At 33.0% G+C, this 15,476-nt stretch overlaps 2 protein-coding genes across 2 annotated transcripts in view; both read left to right on the forward strand.

Annotated features, from left to right (window-relative positions):
• The window catches only part of LOC125778137 (uncharacterized), a 598,414-nt gene that overhangs the window by 305,370 nt on the left and 277,568 nt on the right, over positions 1–15,476 (forward strand). The gene's annotated exons all lie outside the window — the stretch shown is intronic.
• The window catches only part of LOC105226359 (ceramide synthase 6), a 76,371-nt gene that overhangs the window by 41,115 nt on the left and 19,780 nt on the right, over positions 1–15,476 (forward strand). Inside the window, exon 4 of the mRNA XM_049454683.1 lies at positions 13,008–13,229. Coding sequence (XP_049310640.1) covers positions 13,008–13,229 — 222 coding nt within the window. The remainder of the gene's footprint in view (positions 1–13,007; positions 13,230–15,476) is intronic.

A 15,476-nucleotide genomic window follows, 5' to 3' on the forward strand; every position in this document is an offset into this window, starting at 1 on the left:
AAAATTTATTCCTTGCTTTGTTTCTAACCGATCCAACGGCCTCAAAAATTGTCATATATACAAATTTATATATTAAAAACTAATTTGTAAATCAATAGATTCTATCGAATGCATTTATAGGTCTCTTATACACGGCTGGGTTAAGGCGAATGAACCTTAGAAATCTCCTGGCTTTAAGGAGTTAGAAATAGTCAGAGGCATGAAAAAATTAGAATTTTCAGTATTTTTTTTCTGCTATTAAATCGTGTTATTTTACAAAAGTAGTAATGTGGCATTATTATAAAATGTGTTGACTTGAAGGCACGAACATTTCAAAAAAAGATTTGTTTTTTCAAAAATTAAACAAAATGGAGGCCTCAGGAAATTTTTTTTCTAAATTTTTGGGAAAAAATCAACAGTTAATTGGTCTTAAAAAATCGAAATTTTCGAAAATCGAAAAATAATGATCGAAGGATCAGGCCCGAGTTTATTATGTATTCTAAAAGCTGTATAAATTTCATTAAAATCTACTGAGCGGTTTTCGAGTTACAGTTGTCACCGGTTCAAAAAACATAGTTTTGAAAAAAACGCGTTTAAAGTTTCACACTAGCACTTTGAAGTGCCCGAGCACTCTTTGTTATTTTTCGAATAACTCAAAAACTAATTATCGGATCAACGTGAAATTTTCAGAGAATATTTTTAATACACTTAACGAAAATGCAAAAAAAAAAAATTTGAAAATTCTGACTACCCCTAACCCCTTAAGACGTAACTCCTTCATATATTTTTAAAGCCATATTAAACCGATATTTGTATTTAATTTATGTGACTAGATTTGATGGCATTAATTCACGTTCACTTAGAAGTGAAGTTATAATGCGGCAAAGGCATTAAAATATTTGATGACTTCAAAAAATATTTGATGACTTCAAAAAATCTCGTGGTGAATGTTATACTCCTGGAGAACATTTGCAATATTGATATATATTCCCAATAAACCTGACAAGTACGGCAGAGACAGCGAATTCTGCAAAAATGCAGCCCAAATCAGCTGATACGATCTATCTTATGAGAGCACAATCTAAAAGATCAGCCAACAACGCTTCTACCGCCCGCTTTACTGTAGGATACCATAGAATTTCCCACGATTTGGATTTCAAAATCAGAATCAAATGATATTATTTATAAATTTATAAACTATTTTAATTAGTTTGTTTTCAGTTTTGATATTTTATATTATGAAAAATTATAATTGAAAACTCAGATGTGTACAAAACTATATATGCGAATCGAACATTGTAGTAGGGGATTTTTGCAGTTACTTAAGCGTGTCAGAAAACTATATGGGGAGAAACATTGCACCCTTTTATGTACCCCTACCAAATATGAGCCCTTAATATGGAGGCGTGCGTTGGGGGGGGTTCGTCAGATTAGAGAAAAAAAATCGATCCTCCCGACCCCAAACTCGAGCGCGTCAGATTAAGAGATGGTATGTTAAATGCATGAAGACGAGTGTATATTTCAATATTCTGACAGTTTGAGGGTGGCTCAGAGAAATAGCAGGGTGACAAATATGTAAAAAAAAACGTCACCTTGAAATACTCGAGCGCGATAGATTTTTTTTTTCATTTTAAAGGTAATTCTGTCAGAATCACGAAAATCATATAATCTGACAATTTCCGTGGGGCGATACAGGTAAAATCGTCGATAAATGGTCAAGCGTACTAATCACCATAGCGTGGTTGTTGTTAGTAAACGCTTGACACTTTTGTTTGTTTCGTTCGTTTACAGCGATCAGTTTTACATCCATTGTAAAAATGAGTGACGTTAATGTCAAATGTGTTTACTGTGGCGAAGAAACGTATGAAAAAAAAGTTTATTCCACAAACTCTAAATTTTTTTTACTAATATTTAGATCTATTTTCATATTAATAAATTATTCAATTTTCTATACATATACATATGTATGTATATGTATACAATATACATAATATATATAATATTGTATACATATACATATGTATATACATATATATATATGTATATGTATACACTGTTTTTATTACATCCAAGTTTTAAAATCAATAAATGAGTTTTGTCCGCGTCGAAATTGTCAGAATATTAAATGGTACACTTTTTAGAGGTTCGTTAACATTCGCTTAGAAAATCTGACGCGCTCGAGTAACTTATTTTTTTATTTTTTTTTTTAACCTGTCATTACGGCCTTCAACCCTGACTTGATTGTCAGATTAATATATATCGACTATCAGAAATAAAGGGTGATTTTTTAAGAGCTTGATAATTTTTTTTAAAAAAAAAACGCATAAAATTTGCAAAATCTCATCGGTTCTTTATTTGAAACGTTAGATTGGTTCATGACATTTACTTTTTGAAGATAATTTCATTTAAATGTTGACCGCGGCTGCGTCTTAGGTGGTCCATTCGGAAAGTCCAATTTTGGGCAACTTTTTCGAGCATTTCGGCCGGAATAGCCCGAATTTCTTCGGAAATGTTGTCTTCCAAAGCTGGAATAGTTGCTGGCTTATTTCTGTAGACTTTAGACTTGACGTAGCCCCACAAAAAATAGTCTAAAGGCGTTAAATCGCATGATCTTGGTGGCCAACTTACGGGTCCATTTCTTGAGATGAATTGTTGTCCGAAGTTTTCCCTCAAAATGGCCATAGAATCGCGAGCTGTGTGGCATGTAGCGCCATCTTGTTGAAACCACATGTCAACCAAGTTCAGTTCTTCCATTTTTGGCAACAAAAAGTTTGTTAGCATCGAACGATAGCGATCGCCATTCACCGTAACGTTGCGTCCAACAGCATCTTTGAAAAAATACGGTCCAATGATTCCACCAGCGTACAAACCACACCAAACAGTGCATTTTTCGGGATGCATGGGCAGTTCTTGAACGGCTTCTGGTTGCTCTTCACCCCAAATGCGGCAATTTTGCTTATTTACGTAGCCATTCAACCAGAAATGAGCCTCATCGCTGAACAAAATTTGTCGATAAACACATTTCGAACCGAACACTGATTTTGGTAATAAAATTCAATGATTTGCAAGCGTTGCTCGTTAGTAAGTCTATTCATGATGAAATGTCAAAGCATACTGAGCATCTTTCTCTTTGACACCATGTCTGAAATCCCACGTGATCTGTCAAATACTAATGCATGAAAATCCTAACCTCAAAAAAATCACCCGTTACAAAGCGCGTATATACCATAAATGACTGACGTATTGAGTATTTTCATGTGACTGTTTTTTTTACATTTTTGACACCAATTTCCCGCTCTTCTCCCCACTAAAATGGAAAACTTCACCTACACTTTCTTTTTTATTAAACGTTATCTTGACAATCTAGTAAGTCTCCATGACGCTCCAGTAACTGCAAATTTAGCACTCCGGGCTTCCCTACTATTGGAAACATTGTTCAAATGTAAACAAACAAAGATGGGTGACTTCCACGTGACAAAGTTTGCTCGCTACGGTCAGCAACTGAGGAAGGGAGGAGCTTATTTCGCTGTTTCTGCTATAAGTCTAACACCGTTAGGTTATGTAAGAAGACCATTACTAGAATTTTAGTAGGTACTTCAGTTACTATCATCTGGGTACCCGGTCATATAGGAATAGAAGAAAATGAAATAGCAGATGAGTATATTTCGATTCATAATATGTATGTGGGGGTTCATAGTTCATTGGTAACCCCATTAACTAGCTCTACACTCATTATTTTTTCTATTTGATACCTAAGAATAAATTATAAATGTTGACCTATTTTAATTTATACTCGCTCTTTAATTATAAATGTTTGGCTTTTCTCAATCTATCTGCAATTTAGCTCTTATTTGCATATTAAAAATTAAACTACTTATAATTAAGGGACTAAAATCAGACCTTGACGTCAATTGTTTATAAAACATTTTCTCAAAATTAATTAATTAAACCAAACATTCTGGTTCAATGTCTGGTGACTGTGATGGCCGATCTAAAGTAACAATACGGTTTTTTTGTTTCCATTGAGTATAGAATACGCTCCTATGTTTTGGATCATTATTTTCTTGTAGTATCAAATCCAAATATGTTGGAGTGCTTAAGAGTTGACTCATCTGTAATTATTTCATTGCTCTATTAACGGAGAATGTTTCTCTGCGCCCAATGCAACCCCTTTTAAACAAGTGTTTTTGAATTTAGTACCTATGTGTTTGATGACAGATCTCTAAAGTCTGTCCCGTTTATGTTTAGATATTTCTAATCCTTTTTTAAAACAAAATTGTTTTTTCTTACTGCGCAGTGATTTCTTCTCAAAAAGAAGAACAATCGCTTTGCCCTCACATTTAGATGTCAGACGATTCTTCCTTCTTTTTGTTCCGCTTTCTTCATAATGGTCAGACCATTTATTGACAAACGTACAATTCATACTTAAATACTTTGCAGATTTTTAATAGTCTGCTTAAAAACGTTATATTGGGATAATTTCCTCATTAGAATATATAGAATCTTCACCCCAAATGCGGCAATTTTGCTTATTTACGTAGCCATTCAACCAGAAATGAGCCTCATCGCTGAACAAAATTTGTCGATAAACACATTTCGAACCGAACACTGATTTTGGTAATAAAATTCAATGATTTGCAAGCGTTGCTCGTTAGTAAGTCTATTCATGATGAAATGTCAAAGCATACTGAGCATCTTTCTCTTTGACACCATGTCTGAAATCCCACGTGATCTGTCAAATACTAATGCATGAAAATCCTAACCTCAAAAAAATCACCCGTTACAAAGCGCGTATATACCATAAATGACTGACGTATTGAGTATTTTCATGTGACTGTTTTTTTTACATTTTTGACACCAATTTCCCGCTCTTCTCCCCACTAAAATGGAAAACTTCACCTACACTTTCTTTTTTATTAAACGTTATCTTGACAATCTAGTAAGTCTCCATGACGCTCCAGTAACTGCAAATTTAGCACTCCGGGCTCCCCTACTATTGGAAACATTGTTCAAATGTAAACAAACAAAGATGGGTGACTTCCACGTGACAAAGTTTGCTCGCTACGGTCAGCAACTGAGGAAGGGAGGAGCTTATTTCGCTGTTTCTGCTATAAGTCTAACACCGTTAGGTTATGTAAGAAGACCATTACTAGAATTTTAGTAGGTACTTCAGTTACTATCATCTGGGTACCCGGTCATATAGGAATAGAAGAAAATGAAATAGCAGATGAGTATATTTCGATTCATAATATGTATGTGGGGGTTCATAGTTCATTGGTAACCCCATTAACTAGCTCTACACTCATTATTTTTTCTATTTGATACCTAAGAATAAATTATAAATGTTGACCTATTTTAATTTATACTCGCTCTTTAATTATAAATGTTTGGCTTTTCTCAATCTATCTGCAATTTAGCTCTTATTTGCATATTAAAAATTAAACTACTTATAATTAAGGGACTAAAATCAGACCTTGACGTCAATTGTTTATAAAACATTTTCTCAAAATTAATTAATTAAACCAAACATTCTGGTTCAATGTCTGGTGACTGTGATGGCCGATCTAAAGTAACAATACGGTTTTTTTGTTTCCATTGAGTATAGAATACGCTCCTATGTTTTGGATCATTATTTTCTTGTAGTATCAAATCCAAATATGTTGGAGTGCTTAAGAGTTGACTCATCTGTAATTATTTCATTGCTCTATTAACGGAGAATGTTTCTCTGCGCCCAATGCAACCCCTTTTAAACAAGTGTTTTTGAATTTAGTACCTATGTGTTTGATGACAGATCTCTAAAGTCTGTCCCGTTTATGTTTAGATATTTCTAATCCTTTTTTAAAACAAAATTGTTTTTTCTTACTGCGCAGTGATTTCTTCTCAAAAAGAAGAACAATCGCTTTGCCCTCACATTTAGATGTCAGACGATTCTTCCTTCTTTTTGTTCCGCTTTCTTCATAATGGTCAGACCATTTATTGACAAACGTACAATTCATACTTAAATACTTTGCAGATTTTTAATAGTCTGCTTAAAAACGTTATATTGGGATAATTTCCTCATTAGAATATATCAAAAATCCAAATTTTTTTTAGGTACATCCGTCTACGGTATTATATATTGCGCCAAAAAGGCACCCGGAAATTGTAATTCAATTCCCCGGGTAAATGATATTTCAAAAAATGTATTTTCCTAAGTTGGTAGGACTGTCCTTAATTACTATGCCTAATATAAACGCGATCTGTCAACCGTTTACTTAAGTCGGTATACCTCAGTGGTGCGTTGCGATTTTTACAATGGATAAAAATATAACACAACGAATTTGACTAAAATTTTGTATTTATTGCGAAAGCTGGAAAAGGTTTCGGTGTTCAGTTTTTATCAAAAATACAAGCCTAAGAGCGGTACAAAGCCTTCAAAAACAGTCGAGAGATCTGTGAAGATACGAAAATATTGAAAAAGTGCACGATGTGGTGCTTGAAAATCGTCACCATATGACAAGAGAGCTTAACATCTCTCGCGAGTCTACTTTGAAGACGACAAAATAAATATTGATGAACTATTAAATTTTTGCTTTTTATATACAATTTTCGAGTTCTTTTTTGTCATAATGTATTTTTCAATGCAGTAATATATGCTGTCAAAAAATCAAATAGTATTAAAAATGCTAGTTTTATAGCAGTTTTTACCAATATGTCGAATATATACATTAGGGTGCTTCAAAAAAATTTTTGAATCTTTTTTTCAACTCTTACCCCTTCAAATGTTAGTGATTGACAAACAAAAAATCCTCCCTCAAGCCAGGCGCTGTAGCTTAACTCTAAGAGGTCGCTTTTTTTTAGGTTCCCATACATTTTACATAGGAATTTTCGTTTTTTCAATCAGACTCAAATTTCACCAACTAATTTTCGTTTCTCAAAAATGACCATAACATATTCAGAAAGTTCACTTTTCAAACTTTAAAAGTTTCTGCGACAAAGACAATTAGACGATTAAATATAGTGATTTGAAATTTTCAATTTTTTCAATAAAAATAAAAACGTTTCCCAGAATAATAATTTTGTCGCGGGAATATTTAAAGTTTGAAAAGTTTTTTCTGCTGTATAAAGAAAGAATTCTTTACCATAGGAATGCCAAGATCTTTGTGAATGGTTTCATTTGGAAAGCATTCTTGTGAACGCGTTATCGCTCTAAGGGTTTTTTGTTGGGACCTCTGTATTATGTTGCACAGTTCGCACTCCACATTTACCATACATCCAAATCAATTTTATTACAGCATTGTATAGAAGAACTTTGTTGTGCCAAGACTAATGTTAGAATTTTTATATAAAAGTCAGTTTAAATTTGTAGCTCATATTTTCATGCTGGAATGTGAATGCCTAGGTAAGTTATATTATTTCTACAGCAGAAACTAAATGCTCATGTAGTATTCTAGACGCACTCAAAATCTCGCGAGTCATTTAAATAAGAAAGCGATGTGTTTGATACAGCATATAAGGAGTTTATTATTAACATCTATTTTACATAGTAAAAGTTATAATATTTTTATTTTTGTAAATAACTAATCGCTTGGTTGAAATAGATTGATGTTGGGTTGGTTGACGGATTGCGTGGCATGCAGGACCGTTGTCATTATCGAATGTATAAGCAACTGTTTATAAAACGAATGTGTTGAATCTGCCCAGGGGACCATCCATTATGTTGAGTGGGTTGATATACAAGTGTGGTGAGTTATGGTGTCGTCGACTATAATGTTTTCTAATTTGTTCCCAGATGTGCTGTATTGGTGATCATGTAGTGTATTGTGCTGGGTTTGTTAGGGTGTGCCCATTTGATGTCGGGTAGAGTTGAAAGGGACTTAGCACATTTGAACAAATAGGACATTTATTACGACATATTAGGTGTCATCCGCAAAAATTAATGTCAATAAATTATTACCTGTTGAAATATCTAATATATATAAGATATATAAAGTTGGACCTAGCACATTGTCTTGAGGTACAGAAAAACCAGAGATTGGCACGACCACAACCAAACGCTCTCACAAAATGGCATTGTGTTAGTGCGTTTACAGTGCACTATAGGTCAAATGAATGGTTTTTGAGGCAAAAAATCAATTTTTGAAGTGTACTATTTCAAAAAAAGGATAATGGCATTTTGTAATAAACATTTTGAAATACCCAAAAAAAAAAAAAATTTGAGTCAGGTGGCAACCCATGTCTTAAAGCCAAGCTGTCAAAGTTGTAGTTTTTTTGGTTTGTTTTGTTTTCTGACTTTCACCTTTATACTGCCTAACATTTAATCCATTGTTTAACAAAATATTATAATTGTATACAATTTTTATAAAATGGAAAATATTAATTCAGGTATGTAAAAAAAAATGTTATTAATAAGTTTCATAAAAATGTTGTTGTTGTAAATTTTTTGTTGCATCAAAGTGTGTCGTATTTACTGTGGAGTTTTGGTTATTGACCTGATGTTTCTTGGAGTAGTACTTTGTTTATTGGGACGTATTTGTTGAACAATATATATGTGGAGAAAGGTAATGATGTGTACTTTCATGTGGTTGTTATTTCAACTGCAGCCAACTGCAGCCCAACTGCTCTAAATTATTTATATTTTCCTTTTAAGATTCCGTAAAAATAAAAAATACGGTTATAGTTAAATTTTGGTTAGATAATAACCGATTGTTGTCAACTGGATTTTCAAGAAATTTAATAGAAGTGTGGATGACGAATGTATGGCATCAATCAAAAAGAAAATTAACAATTTTTGTGCAACTGCTACCCAAAAGTGGAACAAGAACCAAAGATGTGCGAAGAGATTTGAGAACAACGAAAGTTTATGGCTATCGAATGTGACAGAATAAAATTTCTGAGAGTGATGTCGCAAACAAAAGAGGTCGCCCTCATGTTGGATACAGCGAGGGAAGTGCGAGGCAAAAACGAAAACTTGCTTTCGAAGTATCGTCCGTACAGGGTCACGATACCAAATTGTTGGTCCATGCTGTTTCAATATCAGCTTATGCATCAAAAGCAAATGATTTAAACTTTGTTTTAAACGAAGCAGCTTCATCTCCATCTAGGGCTACAAAAATGAGGAAAACTTTAACCTCCAATGACAAAAAACCTTTACCACTATCCCCCGAGGAAGCATTACTATTTTTGATAGAAAATAATTTAACAAAGCAACAGTACATAAACATTCGGGCAATGAGCAAGTCACGAAACTGTGATATTTATCCACATTACCAAAAAATTCAAGAGTGCAAACTGCAATGCCGACCTGATGGACTATCGGTAACGGAATCATCAGCACAAATTCCTTTGCAGAGCTTGGTTAACCATACAGCAACAAGAATTTTGTCATACCAAGAAGAAGTTTTGATGCAAATAGAAGTGTTGAATGATGTCAGATTGATTTTAAGTTATGGTTTCGACGGTTCCTCAGGACAAAGTTCTTTTAAACAAATATTCAGCAGCAATACCCCAGAAAGTTTAGATAACTCGCTATTTGTGACATCAATTATACCACTAAAATTAATCACGTCGCATCATGAAACCGTTTGGATTAATCGTACACCTCAATCTGTTCGTTTTTGCCGACCACTTAAAATTGAATTTATTAAGGAAACGAAGGAACATATTTTGAAAGAAAAAAACAATCTGGATATGCAAATAAAAAACCTTGAGCCCTTGAATATTTTTTAAATGGTAGAAAAATATCAGTAAAATATGAATTTATAATGACTTTAATTGATGGAAAAGTTTTGAACGTACCTACGGAAACAAAGTCTTCTCAGTCGTGCCCAATATGTGGTGGAAATCCGAAGCAGTTTTTGTCAATAAAAGATTTAAGCTCATTAGTGTTTCAGCCAAAACCAAATTCATTAAAATATGGCATAAGCCCATTACACGCTTGGATTCGATGCCTAGAATTTGTTCTGAATCTTTCATATAGACTTCATATTAAAAAATGGCAAATTCGAAATGCTGAGGACAAATTACTAATGCAACAAAGAAAAAGTGAAATTCAACAACAATTCTGGGAGAAAATGGGTCTTCATGTCCATAAACCGAAAAGTAACGGAAGTGGATCAACAAACGACGGCAATACGGCGCGAAAAGCATTTTCAAATCTGGAATTATTTGCTTCAATAACAAACGTTAACATCGAGTTTTTAAAACACTTACAAGTCATACTAATTGCAATTTCTTGTAATTTTGAGTTAAGTGTCGAAAACTTGAAGAGTTTTTTGCCGAAATATATTTTCAATATTATGAATGGTACCCAATGTCAGCTACGTTACATAAAGTTTTAGCACATTCTACACAAATAGTACAAGCCTCAATCGAGCCTGAGGCGAGAAATAAATTTTATAAAAAGGATCGCATTGAGCATGCACGAAAAAACTCTAAGAACACAATATATCTGATATTTTTAACTGACCCATTCTTATCCAGTATATGCCTAAAGAACCGTCATTCAGCAAAAAAAAAAAAACTTGCGACTTCCAAGAGAAGTTATTTCTCTTTTAAAGATTCCAGATGTTCCTGAATATCAATTGCCGACTACGTCAAATGCTATCGCAAATGAAAATTTTTCTGATTTCGAATGGGAGGCAGAGGATCTATTTATCTCTTTTTAATATAGAGTTAGAAGTTGATGAAACAGGGGACAATTTTGAAGTAAGAGTTATTTATAATATACTAACTTTTATAAAATTTAATGTTCTCTTTTTAGTGGAATTAAATCTTGATGGCATGGGAAGCACAAATTAACTTGTAAGCCGATCACTAGCAAAAGAAGACTTATTTAATTTCATGGTTTTATGTTAATAATTTTATTAGTAAATAAATGTTATTTCTAGCAGAATGCTCCATTATCCAAGGACCGTGTTTTCTATTAATTCTCCCACCGCTAAGCTTTCTTTTCCGGTCAATGCAAGTGGGCATTATAATAATTTTAACGTGGTAAACAATATAGTTACTAGAAGTGGGCGTGATTAGGGCGGATCGACTTGAGATTTTTATCGAAGAGTAAGATGCCCATCGTAGTCACCTGTTCCAAATTTTGAAGCTCTAGCTGCTTCCTGTGATTTCTTGCCTCAAAAACCATTCATTTGACCCATAGTGCAGTGTGGCAAAGCGAATCACCGGATCTAAGCCGGACTGCTAAATGAATGTATAAAAATTAATATTATTTTAGGTTGAGTGGAAATTAGGCAATATTTGGACAATTTAGCATTTAAAAATATGGACCTCAGTCCGTACTAACCCTTTCAGTCAATTGCTGATTTCAGACTGAGGAATGGTGCCAAGTTGACAGTTTTTGGGCGAATAATAATCCTGGTCCGTTCCGTTTACTTAGACGCGACATCGTAGGATAAGCCCTTCCATGATCAAATGCCAAACAATACTGAACAAAATAACATGACAAAATTGGCAGTTTTTGAGCAGTTAGGCTGAAATACCATTACCAGATGGTTTTAAAGCAAATTGCCTCTTTCTCTTCGCTTCGAGCCGAATTATCCTTCATTTCTTTATATAATTTTTATTTTCGTTATATGTTGCTACAAAGTATACTAGTTTTGCTAAGGGTTGTTTATATCACTTAAAACTAATCTAAATAGTTATAGATATATAGTTATATATCTATAAATGATCAGAATAGTAAGAAATCCGGGTGACTGTCTGTCCGTGCAAGGGATCTGATGAAACTTTCTGATTTTACATATGTATATTCCTTGGCCCTATGGAAGTTCGGCATTTTATCGATCCACTACCACGCCCACAAAATGACTTTGAACGAAAACCTATAAAGAGTTATTTAAAACTCACCGCATAAATAGAATAACTCTTATCTTGTAAGCGAAAAATAAAAACATAAGTTTTTGACATATTTGTGTACAAAAAGAAATTTCATCATATGTATATGTCCGACATAGATGGGCACTTTGCAGTACCAGTAAAAATGCAGTAAAATTTTTTTTTTACTGATAATGAAATTAAATTTTCATTACCAGTACAGTTTTACTGATTACTGAAAAAATTAGCAGTAAAAATATTTTTTTACTGGTTACTGCAAATAATTTTCATTAAAAATATTTTTTCACTGGTTACTGCAAAAATTTGCAGTAAAAATAATTTTTTACTGGTTACTGAAAGAAATTGCAGTAAAAATACTGATAATATCATTTGAGTTGCATAACCACAACAAGTTGTTTAAATAAACATCAGGCTATTAAAAACGTTTTTCTAAAATATAATACTCCATTACCGTCATCTGCACCTGTAGAACGGTTGTTTTCTTTCGCTGGTATTGTTAACCGGTCTAGAAGGCCAAAACTCAGCGATGCAAATTTCGAAATGCTTGTTTTAAGAAAAGCTAATGGCGGATAACAAGTTGAAATAAATGATTCAATGAAAACAAAAATATTCGAATTTTCTTTAATTATTCATTGACCTAGTGGTTGGCTTTTGATTTTTAACTACCAGTAACTATTTTCAGTAAACAGTAAATATTTTGCTGGTTTTGCAAATCAAATGATATTATCAGTATTTTTTCTGCAATTCCTTTCAGTAAGCTGTAAAAAAATATTTTTACTACAAATTTTTCCAGTAACCAGTAAAAAATTATTTTTACTGCAAATTATTTTCAGTAACCAGTAAAAAAATATTTTTACTGCAAATTATTTTCAGTAACCAGTAAAAAAATATTTTTACTGCTAATTTTTTCAGTAATCAGTAAAACTGTACTGGTAATGAAAATTTAATTTCATTATCAGTAAAGTGTTACTGTTTACTGCTGTACGTAATGCAGTAAATATATAATGCAGTGTGCCCATCTATGATGTCCGACCCTTCCTTCACAATGTTTTTTTAGTCAAAAATTAAACAATGACTGTTATTTTCTGGACTTGATTTTAACCAATTCGTTTTAGCACATATATTAGCAGTTATAGGTGATCTGTCTATATTTTAGGTGAAATATGTTTATTAACATTACATTTTCAATAAAATATTTTTAGTCTATTTCTAGCGATATATGGTGGTACTATATGATATCCATGGCTTTTTATTGGTCCCTTACCGTAACACAGTTTATTGACGTTAAACGGAAAGATTTTTGGCAAATGTTTGTTCACCATATGGTCACACTACTACTAATGGCACTGAGTTGGGTCTGCAATTTACACCGCGTCGGTTCCTTAGTTCTTGTCGTACATGACTGTGCCGACATATTTTTAGAGGTAAGTTAAAATTTATTTTAAAGTTTTTCTTATTATTTCCAGAATCAAGCCAGTCATACATACATATGTCACTTCCGTAATCAATTAATCTTACCATATCAAAAATTATTACAGTAGTACCTCGATTCTTGCCTGTAATGAAAACCGAGCTCGGTGCAAATATTGAGGATATTGCAAGTACCGAGTATCTTTTTTCATATAAAATAAATGAATCTTACATAATGATCTTTTTTAATATATTTTTTATTTTTGTATTTCAATTAAAAAATCCTTAAGTTAAATATGTTAGTATATATTAGTATATACATAAATATAGATAGATACACATGCATACATACATGTATGTATATAATGTGGAATTAAAAAAATTTAAATTTTTAATAAATATGGAATTCCGATATTGTCTTCGCCAACTTTCGTCGTATTGAGGATCACGTTGTTTGTTTTTTCACCTTCAGTAGAGTTATCATCATCGGCGCAGTGAACTTCATTCTGTAAGAAAGACTCCAAAGTAGGTTCACCAAATCCATTGCACAATTTCAGAATAGGATATTTTTCTGCTTGGTTCTACTTCTTGAAGCAAGCTTTAAATGGAGTGAAAGAGGGATGTCATCTTCATTATCCTATTCGGTTGTTATTTATATCAAACTATTTTTGAAAAGATGACCGAATAGAAGACACATTAACGGCATTCCATGCATTAGATTAAAAACATTTTGTGTCTTTCAAGCTGATGCTTCGTTTACTGATTTTCCTCGCCGAACGATGTGACCTAAAAGGCTTGTTTTGTAGTTGATATTCGAGCAGTACCATTCGGAGGAAAACACATTACAAATATTTGACTATCAGTTCTCTTTAACTTTCGGGTGACAGGGATCATTATCTCTAAGTAAAATAGCCTTTTCGGGAAGATTTTTACAAAGGAAAAACTCTTTTTACCTACAGTTTTAGGAAATTTTAAATTGATAAGATAAATTTTGAAAGCAAATATCTACACATCTCTGGAACAAATGTTTTGTGAAACCATTCTTCAAATGAATCCAAGGTCGTCGAAGCACTTTTATTTCCTTTGTATATAACAGGCAAATCCGTAAAATTCGTAAGTTAGCGTGGATTCAATAATTTCCCAATAACAATTAATTTTACTCTATGATTACCTGGCGCATTCGTACAAGCAAGAAAGGTTATTCTTTCTTTGCTGATTTACACACAAGAAGCAAAATCTTCTAAAAGAGGCCAGACTCATCCACATTGTATATCTGCTCTTTGTTCAAACCTAAATCAGTAATTTTTTTGTTTAAGTTTTTAAAAAATTGGTTATCTGTACGAGTATTATTCAAAAGTTTTTTGCAACCTATTTTCGTATTCCTTATCTGCTTTTGAAATTTGTGATCCACCCATTGCTGCACGAAAGTCACCTGGCTTTTCCTGTATTTTTGCATTGAAAATTTTAGCCTTTATTTTTCTTAATAAGAGCTATTGGGGGTCATCCATAAATTACGTCACACCTTGAAGGGGGGGAGGGTATCATTCAGAAGTGACATTGTGTGATAAAGAGCAAGGGGGTCAAAAGCTTTGTGACATCACATTTCAAAAGACAACGACGCTAAGTTTGCTTCATTATTACTACAGATATTATTAAATCTCCAAGCATCATCCCATCTGAAATACGTTCCATATGATAGTTATTGCCCTAGTGTCGAGTCATACTTAATTAAAAGATGTGTAGCATATGTGGCCTATATTTTTCTTCATATAAAGCCACCAACCAACACAAACAATCACATAAAAAACAAGAGCTGTTACCTATCGCGAAAATTCGTCCTTATGCAACAAGGATTGAAGTAAAAAATTATGACGTCTTATATCTGAATATTTCTTAATAATGAACTTGTTTTAATTGTAATAAAAATGTTGGTCTTAGAAAATATTTCTCGCTTTGGAAATCAGTAAGCTGCTAATTCATTAATATGTTTTTCAACTTTTCTTTGCACTTTTTTTGTTGAAAATGGGTATCAATACCATATTTTCTTGCAGTTTCACTGCCTTTCCACTTGAAAATTCAAAATCATTTCTATAAATTTGCAACTTTGCTTTGACCTTTGCTAAAACCTTGCCTCGCCCAAATTGAAGGTCGCATTTTTGTAAAGTTTTGGCTGCATTATTGGCGTTGTTCAATACACTGCGCAGGAATTCACAAAGCAGCACGAACTCGAAATTTAGCATTCTTGTTTTAATAGTATCTGC

Source organism: Bactrocera dorsalis, chromosome 4 (assembly GCF_023373825.1).
Source record: "Bactrocera dorsalis isolate Fly_Bdor chromosome 4, ASM2337382v1, whole genome shotgun sequence".
NCBI lineage: Eukaryota > Metazoa > Arthropoda > Insecta > Diptera > Tephritidae > Bactrocera > Bactrocera dorsalis.